Source organism: Trichechus manatus, unplaced genomic scaffold (assembly GCF_000243295.1).
Source record: "Trichechus manatus latirostris isolate Lorelei unplaced genomic scaffold, TriManLat1.0 scaffold00127, whole genome shotgun sequence".
NCBI lineage: Eukaryota > Metazoa > Chordata > Mammalia > Sirenia > Trichechidae > Trichechus > Trichechus manatus.
This window is the reverse complement of record NW_004444063.1, coordinates 7,515,872-7,530,673: the sequence shown is the minus strand read 5'-3', so window position 1 is coordinate 7,530,673 and position 14,802 is coordinate 7,515,872. Positions and strand designations below refer to the sequence as shown.

At 36.2% G+C, this 14,802-nt stretch overlaps 1 protein-coding gene across 9 annotated transcripts in view; it reads right to left on the bottom strand.

The window, feature by feature from the left end:
* The window catches only part of RAPGEF6 (Rap guanine nucleotide exchange factor 6), a 266,914-nt gene that overhangs the window by 76,760 nt on the left and 175,352 nt on the right, over positions 1–14,802 (bottom strand). For 8 of the 9 annotated variants that reach the window (XM_004384759.2, XM_023739016.1, XM_023739009.1 and 5 more), the window contains 4 exons: positions 14,144–14,308; positions 11,549–11,656; positions 9,362–9,565; positions 5,243–5,351 (listed from right to left, as the gene is read on the bottom strand). In XM_004384759.2, coding sequence (XP_004384816.1) covers positions 5,243–5,351; positions 9,362–9,565; positions 11,549–11,656; positions 14,144–14,308 — 586 coding nt within the window. The remainder of the gene's footprint in view (positions 1–5,242; positions 5,352–9,361; positions 9,566–11,548; positions 11,657–14,143; positions 14,309–14,802) is intronic. The other variant, XM_023739011.1, reaches the window with a different exon arrangement.

Genomic DNA, 14,802 nt, shown 5'->3' with positions numbered 1-14,802 from the left:
AAGAATCCACAAAAGCTTAATAAATTTGACTACATAAAGATTAAAAATTTCTCTTTACACATATGTATATGTATGTATGTACACACATACATATTCGTGTGTGTATATGTATAAAAAAACAAGAAAAGTCAAAAGACAACTTGGGAAAAAATATTTGCAACCCTTAAAACAAAAAGTTACTTTCTTTTATTTATAAAGTGCTCAAACAAATCAATAAAAGATGAATAACTGAGTATTAAAATGGGCAAATGAAATTAAAAGACAGTTTATACAAAAGACCTCATTCATAATTAAAGAAATGTAAATAAATAATTAAAAAGTTGATTATACCCAACATGGAGCCTCACACAACTTTTGGAAAGAAAAACTTTGCAGTATCTGTCAAAAGTAATTCCATTTTGAGAAATTTGTCCTATAGGTATATCTATGTAGGCATAAAAGATAATTACAAAGGATTTTTATTACACTACTGTTAATAGCAAATACCGTAAACACAAATATGACATTAGCTCAACAGATTATGGTAATAATGCAATGAAATTCTATGCAACAATAATTATATAACAACGAAGAAGGTCTGTAGAGACTGATGTGGAAAGGTCCTATATGGCTCTATCATGTATCTTTTAGTATTTTCATTTTCAAAATATATGCATGTATTATTTTTATTAAAAATATGTGTTAATAATGAGTTATCTGAGGGATGAGATTTTTAAAGATGTCAGAAAGTTGTAAAAAGGAATAAATGAACTAAAATTCCAGAGAGGGAAGAGTGAGCTGAGATTGCAAGCTGTTTTCATCTCTGGTGGCATTTGCTGAGTCTAAACATGAGGTGTGGATCAGTCAGAGAACTCTACTAGGGGAAGAGAACGTTTGTCGGCTGTGAAGGCTGGCATGAAAACTGCAATACAGAGAAGCCCAAAAGCAGTGCTGGTTTTCTCCAGGGGACGTCTGCTTTTAGTAGGACAATGCAGGAGGCTGGGGGACTGGCTGGAAATTTCCCACTGTCTTCTGATGCTTAACAGACAGTGCTGCACAACAGGGAGGGGCTTGTAATAAATACAAAACAGATTTAGGCTTCAACCTGCTTGGGGTGGTAGGTAAGGAGCTAAGTTCAAAATTACTGAAGAGCAGAAGTTACATAAAAGAGGAGACAGAAACCTACCAGACTTTGAATCAGAAGCCATGCCTGAGGTGGGACTAGGGAGAGGGTAGGACAAGATAGAGCGAAATTTCCCACAATCTCTTGGTGCTTAGGAGACAAAGTTTCACCTGTGGAGGGGCCTACAGCAAGAACATGACAAGCCTTTCTATCGACCTGAAATCACTGGACACAGCCTAAATAATTCTGCAACCCAGCTTGACCCAGCTCAATTCCCCTTATCCTATCTGCTTAAACAGAGGAAATGAGAAATCTTCTCTTGAGAAAAAATATTAATTTCATTCTCTAAGTTATACACAATGTCTAGTATACAATAAAAATTTATGAGACACACAAAACATAGATACAATGTCTATATGACTGATAATGAAGGAGAAAAGTAGATTAAGAAAAATCATCCAAATGTTGGAGTTAGGAGACAGGATTTTATAGTAACCATCATAAATATGTTAAAGAAAATAGAGGAAAAGAAAGATAATGGATGAAAAGATGGAGAAGTATAACAGAGGACTGGAGGCTACAAAAAAGATTCAAACGGATATTCTAGATCTGAAAGATTAAATATCTAAAATTAAACTCGTTGAATGGGTTTAACTACAGAAGAAAACAGGATTAATTTGCTCAAAAACAGGTCATTACAAATACCAAACTGAAGCACAAAGAGAAAAAAAAATTGGAAAGAATAAGACAGACTAAGAAATATACAAGATACAAATGGTCTAACATATGAGTAACTGGTCTTCCAGATGGAATGGAGACAGAGAAAGGGCAAATGCAATATTTGAAGCAAAAATGGCCAAGAAATTTCTAAAACTGATGAAAGACATCAATGCACAAATTAAAAAACTCAGCAAACCCCAAACAAAAACAAATACAAAGAACACCGTGACAAGGGATAGCCTGTTAAAAGTTAAAACTGCTCTGAGTCCTGTTTATATCCTATGGAGAATGCTTTTTTTTTTTTGGTCTTGTGTGGCCTGTGGCTCCAATGTTCAGTTTGCTTGACTCTGTATTTGAAAAAATTATTTTTAGAAATAATTTGAGACCTAGATTGCTATTACCATCCTCTACTGAGGATTTTTATATTCTTTTGCCAGGCACCTGAGGGTGCTCATGGTCCAGGGCCATGGCCAAAGCTTGACATTTTTCTGGGTAGCTAGGGGAGGTAGCTCTTAGCGACCCTATAGACTCATAGTGACCCTACAGGACAGAGTAAAACTGCCCCATAGGGTTCTAATGAGCAGCTGGTGGATTCGAACTGCTGACCTTTGTGTTAGCAGCTGAACACTTAACCACTACACCACTGGAATCGACTTGCTGGCAATGGGTTTGGTTTGGTTTGTAGAGGAGGTGGCTAGAGTACAATCCACATCCATATCAGAGTAAGCCTTTCAAAGGTTGTTATGCTAGGGTCTCCTGGGCTTTTGGCAAGTGGCTCCTTCTCTCAGCTACATTCTACGGATGGGAAAATGGCCCTGGAAAGAAAGAGACATCCCTTTGAGGTACAGTCACAAAAGGGGAGAAGAGATTAGACATATCAGGAATTGTGCTCCTAGCAACTGCAGGACTCCAACCTTTTTACATTTTTCTGGGAGTTTACTGCCGAAAGACGCTCAGTGTCGGAGTTGTCTTTTCTGTACTGGTAAATGCCCCAGGGTAGACAGGGCTCAAGTCACCTCTTTGAGGTCAAATTTCCTCTCTGTTTTATGTTAGGTAGTTCTTGCTAGTAGCTACTTTTTATACCTGGTCTAGCTGTTTTACTTGTCTTCAGTCAAAACCAGAAATAGAAAGTTGATACAGACATGTTTTAAATTTGCTTTGCTCAGAATTCAGTGGGATCTTTGAATCTGAAGGGTCACATGCTTCTTTCACTTTGAGATAGTTTCTGCTGTTATTTCTTTTTATTTTATTATGGCAAAACTGCTATTATTTCTTTAATATGTCCCCCCCCCCTTTTTTGGTAGATCTCCAGGAGTAGTGCTCAATTTATTTTATATTTTTGTTCTATAGTTTGGGATATTTCCCCAACTTTATTATCTACTGCTCCTATTGAATATTTCAGTCTTTGCTACCATATTTTAAGTCACTCTAACAGCTACTTCTTTCTTAATGATTGTTTCTTTTTTTCCTAACATCCTGTTCTTGTTTTAAAGGATGAATTTCAAATCTCTCAGAGTTCTAAAATCTTTTTTCTTCTTTTCCCTAAATTACAATTTTTCCAGAATCTGTAAGCTCACTTATTAGGTCCCCTCACCCCTTCTAAAATACCCTGGCTCCCTTATGCCGGTGATCTCTGGTTGTCAGTTTTAATTAACATAAAAAGACCAAGCAGGTTGCTCTGTATCATCTAAAAAGATCTGTCTTCTGGTCACAGCTTTCTTTTTTGTAGGCATTCTGTCTGGGAGTTCCATGTAGCATGACTAATTGCTCAACTCTGCTTTATGGAAATGCCAGTTACCATGGCCAGAGTTAATAGGGCTTTATTGTGGGGCATCACACCCCAGACTATAATGTACTACTTCTACAAATGCTTCATTAATATTCCTTTGAGATACTCTTTGGTGTTTTGCTTGGGGTGAATGCTGGCTGTCTGCACTCTACCTGGGGTTAAGGAAGAAGGTAATGACTGACAGGGTCCCCCCTTTTGACACCATTTAACTCCTGCTCTCTGCCACATTCATTCTAGGGTTCTGTTGGGCGGTTGTTTCTTACCACTCAAAGGGTCCTGATGGTATGGCTTCTCTGCCTTTGCATCCCTCAGACCTACTTTTTCTGTCTCCCAGAATCCATGTGTTAACCACTACATTATGCTACATCTATGTTTTATATATAATAATATTTGATACCAGTCAGTAAATATTATGTGGCAGGCACAAACGGTTTAAAGGTATTTAATCCTTACAAGAATCCTAAGAAATAAAGTTGGAGAAACTGAGGCGTAGAGAGACAAAATATCTTGCCCAACATGACAGAGCAAGCTTTGCTTTCATATTTTTCAAAATCTGAATCCTTTTTAATCCAGAACTTGACATTTCCAGATACTAGTCCAAATTCCAGGAAACCCAGTAACTGTGAAGGCTTACTGACTTATTCTAGGCTAAAGTAATATAGCATTAGGAAAGGCTCACTAGATTTAACATGATGTACATTTTAGTCAAAGGAACTCATGTGAAAAGAGGAAAAATACCAAGTGTCTTAGGTTTTCATTATGACTAAGTACAGTCAAGGAGAAGCCTAAGTAAGAAAAACAAAACTTATACTTCCTTTCCATAGACATACCTTTTAAAGTCAATTCTTACTTCTCAAATGGCAACCAAACTGACCTAGAGAAATTTTTTTCTTCCATACTTGTTAAAAACTCTTAAACTTTGATAGTTTTCAATTGTTTCACTGTTTTAACTGTTGCCCTTCTCAAAATCTCAGAGAAATTCCTATGGTGTCTATGAAACAATTATAGAAAGACTTTCCTAAAAGTTTAAAAACATAAAGAGATGTAGTAAAAGCTTAGCTCTTGCTTTATTTAAGTATAAACATGATCAAAACATGATATAGGCACAGTAATCAACATTTTTACACAGAAAGGTAGTGTATGTTGTTATTAGAAATCTGTAATATATTGGTTACTTAATTCAGTGTTTTACTAAATTCATTTATTTCCATGAAACAGCTAATCAGCATTCATATTATTATTTCAGGAGATTAGCTTAAAGATTAGAAATTGACTGATTTGCACATTAGCAGGGGGGAAAAAAAAAGCCTGATCATGACTTCTAAGTTTCATTCAGCATACCTCTAGCAGAATACATAATAAATGTTCAACAGACATTTCTTAAATGATTGAGTGTAGCTGTACATGTATTTTTAAAACTTATTTATTAATAAGATATCAAAATAATAATCAAATACAAATAAAAAATGAAAACTCTAGAATATGCAATTGTATAGCTCAATACTAAAGATCCTAAAAAGGTTCAAATTGCTCAGATAAAAACATGTTTACATTTTATTATCACATCTTTCACTATAATAATTTTTCTCTTTTCTATCACAAAAAAGCTCAGTTTTTACAACGAAACTCACCAAAAATGTTGGTCTTTACAGTAAGCGCAAGATGAGTATTATTCCTCAAAATTTCAAGTGCCTTCACAAATGTAATGTTCTCAAAGTTTTGTCCATTTACTTCCATTATCTTAAAAGAAAAGTATTTGAAAAATAAAAATGAAAACAAATAGTACTGGTTACTTTTATAACTTTAAAAGTTTAATGGTTAAAAAATTCAATGAAACTTCAATAAAATGCACCCATATGTGAACAATGGTTATCTCTCTAAGAAGCGGGATTACTGCTGATTTTATTTTTTTCTCTACATTGTGTTAGTTCCCAAATTCTTTACTATAACAATTTTTTTAAATGATCATTTCTTCTGGGGTCATATTAAAGAAGTTTTTTTTTTTTTTTATGTAAGATGGTTTATACATGAAATAAAAATTTTAATCATGTCAGATCAGCTCGCAAAAATTACTGCCTATGTGTGTATGTACAAATTTTAGTGAAATATTCTAAATGTAAATTTATTTCATTTCAAAGAAAGGTAATTCATTTAAAAGGGTACTCTAGATACATTATAGAGGAGCCCTGGTGGCAGAGTGGTTAAGAGCTCGGCTGCCAACTGAAAGGTCAGTAGTTCAAACCTACCAGCTGCTCCATGGGAGAAAGATGTGGCAGTCTGTTTCCATAAAGATTTACAGCCTTGGAAGCCCTATGGGGCAGTTCTACTCTGTCCTATAGGGTTGCTAGGAGTCAGAAACAACTTGATGGCAAAGGGTACTGGTTTAGATACATTAATATCATTTTCCCACCTTCCCCCCACCCCCTCCCATCACTAATTTAATCAGGAAGTCAAACAGCAACAAGCACAAATGAAATGAGTTCTTCCACATGAACACTGCTGATCCTTCGTAACAGGGCTTCCCAAAACTAAACATGCTATAGTTCAGAATCATACAGGAAGCTTACTAAAAAATGTACTGATGCTAAGGAAAAGGATTAAGAGATAAACATGATGACCAAAAAAACAGCATATAGAGCAGACCTAGGGGATCAATATAGAAATTCCAAAAGAACTGAGAAAAAAAGAAACAAAAAATTTAGAAAAGAAGAAAAAAAGCATATTAGTAAAATTCCCAGAGCTGAAAAGATTGAAGTCTACATACTGAATTTTGGCACATGTAGTAGCATGCAAAAATAATAAAAAGAAACTTTAAAAAACATATCTTAGTGAAATTTTTGAACTCCAGAGACAGGAAGCAAAGAATCCCTAAGCATTAATGTGAGGGGAAAAAAACCAAAGTTACCTACAAAAGAAAGATAAAGGTAGGTCTGGACTTCTGGGCAACACTAAGATGATGGGACACTTTTCTCTGACTACAAAGTTCTGAGGGAAAAATCACTGTGATCAAATAATTTTATACTCCACTGAACAAAAACACATTAAGACATTATCAGACATGAAAAGATATCTAAAAATACAGTACCTGCTTGTCTTAAAAACAAAAAAACTGTAAGCACTCCAGCCAACTGTGAAACGAATCAAAATAATGGAGAGATAAGGCTTAGATGATACGGAGGTGGCTGAATGAATCAGTAAGGCAGGTGTAAATGTTTAAATGATTGTCAGAAATAAGCTTATGAAACAATGTAAATGTCAATAGTATTCTGGAAAGAAAAGATACACAAAAAAGGGACAATAATCATCTAGAGCTAAAAGGTCTCACAACATTTCAACAATAGTTGGGAGGATTAAGGGAAGTAAAAGCATGATAAATTTTGTGTTTTAGGAAGAGATCATGGGATTTCATTGTTTTTCTGTGAAGAATGAGATTCTTAAGTGTGTTTACAATAAACTATTTGAACAATAAAGATACTGGTTCCAGGTTCCTACCTACCTGTTGTTGTGTGCCACTGGGCTGATTCCAACTCACAGTGACCCAATGTGACAGAGTAGAACTGCTCATAGGGTTTTCTAGGCTGAAATCGTCACAGGAGCAGAACGTGAGGACTTTACTCCCACGGAGCAGCTGGTAGGTTTGAACCATCAACCTCTCGGTTAGCGGCTGAGTACTTATACACTGCGCCACCAGGGCTCCTTGGTCCCAGCTACTAGAGATTCTGAATGAGTAGGTGTAGGGTAAAGCCCAGTTTCTTAACCTCCTATTTTGGGCCAGAAAATTCTTTGTCATGGGGGTTGCTGTGTGCACTGCAGGATGTTTAGCAACTTCCCTGGCCTTTACTCACTGGTAGTGGCACAGTGGTTAAAGTGCTCAGCTGCTAACTGAAAGGTCAGCAGTTCAAACTCACCAGCCACTCCACAGGAGAGAGATGAGGCAGTCTGCTTCCGTAAAGATTTACAGCCTTGGAAACCCTATGGGGTCACTATGAGTCAGAATCCACTCCATGCAGTAGGTTTTGGTTAGACGCCAGTAGCAATTCCTGAGTCATGACAATCAAAAATACCTCCACATATTGCCAAATGTCCCTTGGGGGCAAAACTGTCCCCGGATGAGAACCACTGCTTTAAAGTGCTGAATCTTTTGTAACATGAATGCTCTCATAATTTGAAAAAAAAAAAAGATAGTATTGTTCAGGTAAAAATAAAATAAAGCCACGTTCTAAATGAATGAATGAACAAAACAAAAAATTTTAAATGGTAAAAAGTTAAGTTTCCCAAGTGATTCTGACAATCAGTTAGATTTGGGAAACTACCCTTCATTGTGTATCAGAATCATCTAGAAAGCTTTGTTAAAAGTATAGATTCCCAGGTTTTATCCCCGAGGAACCTGAGTAATATGATGAACAGGACTAGGGTGGGCCTGGGAATCCCATTTTCTATTCAACAAGGTTGTCAGTAGGTCACATTTTGTAATACACTAATCTACAGTTACCTAGTGTCTACGTGGAAAGAATAAATCACTACCAAATTCCTCCCAGTGTCTCCTTTCTCAAGTTCCGCATGTGGCTCACTCTGCACCGTGAATGTAGTTGTGTTAACAAATTAACATTATTTAGGCTGATACTATCACATGATAATCTGTGTCCACTTACATCTCAGAGTGCTATGGGGTTGAAGTGCCCTTCCTTTAAAGCCTGCAACATATTGATCTTTCTGGAATATTCTGAAGTTGTCAGCTGATACAGCTTCCTAATCCTCGGGACATGGACAGGAGCATTCAAAGAAAGTCATGCTGATAAAGCCCAGAAGTCCATAGTGTTTGAGGCTGTACTATATCAAATTTTCCATTCAAAGTAGTAATGGATATATGATAAAAGTTTTTAAAATAAACTCTTTTCAAATACTACTTCTAAAAAGAGTCTCAGAAAAATATTTCCTTAAATTGATCATGCTTACTTGAAGAAATAGCAGATTAGAGTATCAGGTGGAAAGATGTGCATGCCTAATATACAATACAACAGATGTGGTTATAAAGCACAATTTCTGATCCTGCTGTAGCTCGGAGGTGGAGAGACTGCCTTCCTTATGCATTGGGAAAGATAAAACTTAAGGCCTCTTGACTTCTCACTTTTTTTAAAGCTTTGGCTTGTTTACATTTTCCTTGTGAAAACATGAAGACAGGCATGTTTTTTTTAATTGTTGGAAAACGAATAAATTTCAAAGTTTAGTAAGAACTTGGAACAGACCCTAATAACATACTCTCAGCAAAATGGTGTTATTTTTTTTCAATCACGACTACTGGCAAAAACCTATCAATGGAAATAAACAGAAATACACCTAGTTCTCACTTATCAACTATCTTGTTACCTGACATTTTGCATTTAAGTCAACAGTAAAAAATATACTGACCATCTTGTGCATTAATGTCATACGTCTGGCAGTAACAAATGCCGAGGTGTGAGGTGAGAGTAACACTGGCTGTGACGGTTATGCGTCAGCTTGGCTGGGCCATGATTCTCAGTGGTCTGGCAGTTATGTAGTGATGTAATCTGGAAGTTATTACATGTAATGATATAATCATCCTCCACTTTTGTGACCTGATGTGGTCATCCTGCATTTTCATATAACATTGATTTCACATAATGACCTGATCTTTGGAACCTAACCATGTCGATAAGTGAGGAGAGGGTGTATAAGACTTACTACACACAGGAAGGCTTTTTATCTAAAGTAGTTGGTTATTTACTTACCTGATCACCACGTTTCAATCCTGCATCTGCAGCTTTGCTACCAGGTTCTACTCCCTCAACAAAAATACCAAATCCCTTTTCACTTCCTCCATTAAGGCTGAAATGCAGAGGGGAATCCCTGGAAGCCTTTTGCAGCACAACTTGTCTCCACTTAGCCTTTGCAGCACAGGCAATATTTAATAACCGGAGATGACCATTCATTTTCTGTAAGCAGAAAATGGTAAAAATGTATATAAATGTATGTATCTATTCCTATAGGCTCTTTTTAGCATCTAAAATTATTAGAATCAGAGTTATATTTGAAAATGTAAACAGCACAGAATAAATAAGCTGGGGTAAAATAAAACTGGGCCAAGAATAAGATCTCGTAATATGATTTTTAAAGACTTCTAGGTAATTACAAGTTAGAAAAGATTTCAAATGATATCTCATACTGAGGGATGACAAAAAATTTCTTATTTAATAAACCTTCCTAACACACACTCTACTCCTATCTTGCTTATCTCCTGGTTGTTCAGAGTCTTTTAAAACTTTAATTCAAAACCTTGAACCTTCTGAACCGCTATCCAAATACTCTCTAATATGCAAAGACACATTCAAGCCTCCACCTCTTCCAAGAAAGACTTCATTATTTTAGGTCTTCCTTAAACTCAAATGTTTTAACTTCCAGGTTCTAGTATCAGTTGACTATTCAATTTTTATTAAATGGTGTATATCTCCGGTTCATAACAAGAAGCTAAAGTTTTTTCAGGGCAAGGACCAAGTCTTAACACTTCTTTTGATCCATCCAAAACCTTGGAGCATAAAGTAGAATTCAATACATACTTAGTGACTGAGTGATTACTGAAAAAAGTCCCATGACTGTAAGGCAATGTCCACATCCCATTAGCTCTTTGAATATCTACACAGCCAGCACTGGAGGCACTAAAAAAATGATGGTGGTGAACAACTATGATCTTTTTATCAAGTTCCCCGTCCCTGTTCATTTTCCCCATTTTGCATAGAGGAGACGTGCTGCTGAGAAGGCTACAGGACCTAGGCGTAAGGAAAAAGGAACCAAATGTAAATTTTTCTCTCTTCCTTCAACTTAATCTGCTTATACTTTATGACTACTAACTATAGTTCTTGAGCATTTGCTATGTGCCAAGTTCTATATTATGTTCATTAGTTCATTATAACCGTCATAACAATTCTAATGAACTAGGGACTACTATCTCTACTGTATAAATAAGGCAACTGTAGCACAAAAACATTAGGCAACTTGTCCAAGCTCACAAATCTAGTAAGTGGTAGAGATCAGATCTTAATTCAGACAATCACACTCCACAGCTGTCCTCTTAAACCACCATGCTGCACTGCTATTTAATGACTTCCTAAAATCTGAAGTTGCTTGGAGCAGACAACCAGTACCAGCTTAAAGTTTTATATCTGGCAAGGAGAATAAAATGGATTCATGAATAGTTATTTTGGAAGTTAAGAGGACCTAGAGAGAATTATCTTAGGTGCTGTATATTAAGAACAGGTGAAATCACGTACAGAAGGGAGACCTAAAAAGTCTTAAAATGTAAAACATGCCTTGAAGACTGCACACCATTTCAAATAGCAGGATTAGGAGAACAGAATGACAGGTTGAGAGAACAGCTTGGTCTAAGATGTAGAACTGGCAGAGTATAAAATAGTCTGGTTTGGCTTCAATCTAGGGTGCACAGGAAAAATGCTGAAAAGGTAGGTAAGGGATCTGAATGTATGGCTGAGGCATTACTCTGGCAGGTTATAAGAGACTAGAATTAAGATCAGCTAGCAGACTAAGGGGAACTGTTTGAGGAAGACCATAAGAAAACATGTGTATGCCTAATCAGTGACCCAGGTGACTTTAGCAACTGACTAGACATCTTGGCCAGGGAATTCAAGGAAAAGTGAGAGGGGTCCACATACAACACCGGGGTTAATAAGACTGTATGACTGATAGAATGACATTGTTAAACAGAAACAGGAGTCAGGAAAAAGCACGATTTCAGGTTTTTGTCTGGGTTGGGGTGGCAGAGGATGAGCGAAGCTCTAGAATATAGGTTTGCAAGTTCTCAGAACAGAGGTTCAAGATACAGGAGAAGATGAAGTCTGTTCTGAGTTGGTGTTCTTGGAGAGAGGCCCTAAACGCTGAAGAAAATAAATTCTTTTGAGCCTTACTGTATCTTCCAGATTCTTTTCAAATTCCTCCAGAAATCGAGTCATAGCAGGATCACCTTCAAAATCATTAAAATGATTATTTACCCATAATAGTACGATTCGTGTCACCTGTGGAAACACGGAGACAGCAGCATAAGGTTATGAGACGCATTTCTTCTGTAAAAGTAGATTCCGAAAGCATGTTCAAAACTTGGAGGGAAGGAGGAGAATCTGAGCTTTACGGCTAAATGCCCTAGCCCAGCCCATGTACGCAAAAGGTTCATTCTAATACAGGCATGGTTTAGTCTGAGTTTTTGCTTGCTTGGGTACACAAATAACAGAAAGAGCCAGGACTCTGTGCATTCAATGAGAAAGTACAAGCCTGTGTTCTAATATGCAAGAAGTACACAGGATGTTTATTTCAGTTTCTTAAAATGTAAGCTTCTAAGGGCATGCAACCATATCAAAGCGTTTCTCTAGATGAAAATATGTTTAACCAAAATTATGATAAAAATAAATCTGAAACTTCCTTTATTACAAATATTGTTAGTGGTGAATCGATTTATTTGCTCCAAAGATTAACAGAAGAGTTAAAAATGAACAAATAGAAGTTGATTTGACTAATGGGCCTAACTAAGAATCTTAAGTAATTTAAGTCAAATATTTTTTATTGTGGTAAAATATACATAACATAAATTCACCATTGTAACCATTTTAAAGTGTACAATTCAGTGGCACTTACTACATTCACAATGTTGTGCAACCATCACCACTATCTAGTTTCAAAACATTTTCATCACTCCAAAAGGAAACTGTGAACTCATTCAGCAGTCACTCGCTAATCCTCCCTCTCTCCACCTCCAGGCAACCACTTATCTGCTTTCCTGTCTCTCTGCCTATTGCAGACACTTCATATAAATGGAATTATACAATATGTGGCCTTTTGTGTCTGTCTACTTTCACTTAGCATGATGTTTTTGAGGTTCATCCAAGTTGTAGCATGTAACAGCATAATGGCTGAATAATATTCCATTGTATGGATATGGAAACCATGGTGGCATAGTGGTTAAGGGCTACGGCTGCTTACCCAATGGCCGGCAGTTCAAATCCACCAGGTGCTCCTTGGAAACTCTATGGGGCAGTTCTACTCTGTCCTATAGGGTCGCTATGAGTTGGAATTGACTCGATGGCAATGGGTTTGGTTTTTGGTTTGTTTGTATGGATATACCACATTTTGTTTATCAATTTATCAGCTGACAGACATTTGGACTGCTTCCATCTTTTGGCTACTGTGAATAGTACTGCTATGAACACTAGTGCAACAATTTGTTTGCGCACCTGTTTTCCATGTCTTTAGGTATATACCTAGGAATGAAAATGCTGGGTCATATAGTAATTCAATGTTTAACTTTTTGAGGAACAGCTGAACTATTTCTACAGCAACCAGAGGGTTCTACATTCCCACCAGCAATGCACAAGGTTTCCAATTTCTCCACATTCTTACCAACACTTGTTATTTTCTCACTGTGGTTTTGATCTGCATTTCCCTAATGAGCATCTTTTAATGTGCGTGTTGGCTATTTGTGTATTTTCTTTGGAGACATGTCTATTCAAGTCCTTTGCCCATTTTTGAATTGGGTTTTTCATCTTTTTGCTGTTGAGATTTAGGAGTTCTTTATATATTCTGGATACTAAACCCTTATCAGATACACAATTTGCATTACTCTCTCACATGTTGCTTTTCACTCTCTTGACAGTATCCTCTGATGCAGAGTTTTTAATTTTGATGAAGTCAAATTTATCTATTTTTTTCTTTTGTTGCTTGTGCTTTTGGTGTCATAGCTAAGAAATCATTACCAAAGTCAGCATGTTTTGGATACTTTAGTCTCCAAAGTAACAGAATTCTATAATCCACCTGCATCTAATTTATTTCCTTTAAAATATAACTCAGAAAGAAACACCAGGCAATTATGGCCTTATTTATTTTCTTAAAATAATTTACTTCCATCAGTTTGCTGAGATATTACTAGTCTTTCCACTAAATAAACAAACATAGACCATGAAATAAGATCTACTTAAAACGGATCTCAATGTTTAATGAAAACAAAAAATACTCAAAGGTTCACTTAAATAAGTCACAGTAGAGATAAATTACGTCTGAAAAATTGTTTTCAAATTATTATAAAGTCTGTATGTAACTCAGAAAAATCAAGATACTTCTATTTTGAAGCTTAAAAATAATCTACGCTCTCTTGTAAAACTCTGTTTTAGTGAATATTCTTTCTAAACTATTAATCAGCATTTAAATGTTTTACTGAGCTCCAGAAACAAACAAATCTTTTGGTAAAGCTCTAAAATCTTCTTATATAATGATCATGTTTCCTGAATTTATAGCTTTATCTCAGTTTTAGCCTATTAAGGCTCATGTCCATTTTTAACATGCTATTTTGCTGTAAGTAATTAAGCACAGATATAAATCTACACTGACTCATTTTTCTGATGAACTGAATTACGTTATAAAAATAAACATTTAATTTACCAACTGCAAAAGGTTTTCTGAATAAAAGTTTAAAGCTTAAAAATCACTTTCATGCCCTTTATATTTATAAAACCAACCTTATCCCTTAAGCTGTCAATTTTAAACCATTCCAACAGTTTGATCCCAACATCCAAAGGACTTTCAAGAAATGTCCTATAAGTTAATAGGAAGTCTTCTATGTAAGTTGGGTCCACAATGGAATGTTCTTCTATTAAATGCATGATGAGACGCTCAGGTGTTGCCTAAAAATCCAAGGATAGAAAGGATTAGGAAATAAACAGCTCAGCAACCAAAGAACTCCTGTTGATTACTCCACTTTGTAGCCACTTCTCAAATTAGAGTTGTCTAAACCCCTCAGATTAGAGTTTCACCTTTAAACTCTTAGCACTGGAAGCAGGTAATCTCCTTAAATTGAAATCCACCAGCACCCAGTGGTTTGGAGAGAGGAAAGGCAGAGGAATAAACACTCAATAGCATTTACTCAGCTGTTTTCACTAGCATCTTATCACACGAAGAATTTTACCGATATTATCCTTAGTGTGGGCTGTTGCTACCACTTCTGCTGCAGTGGGGGCATGTAATGACTGTCCCAAGGCAAAAGAAGGAAGAGGGCAAGAGTTAAACTCAAAAAAAAAAAAAAAAAAAAAAAAAAAGACCTCCTCCAAATTTAATCCACCTCAAACTCTTTTCTGCCTCAGGCTGTAGGACCACATACCAGTTCAAGATAACCTGTTTC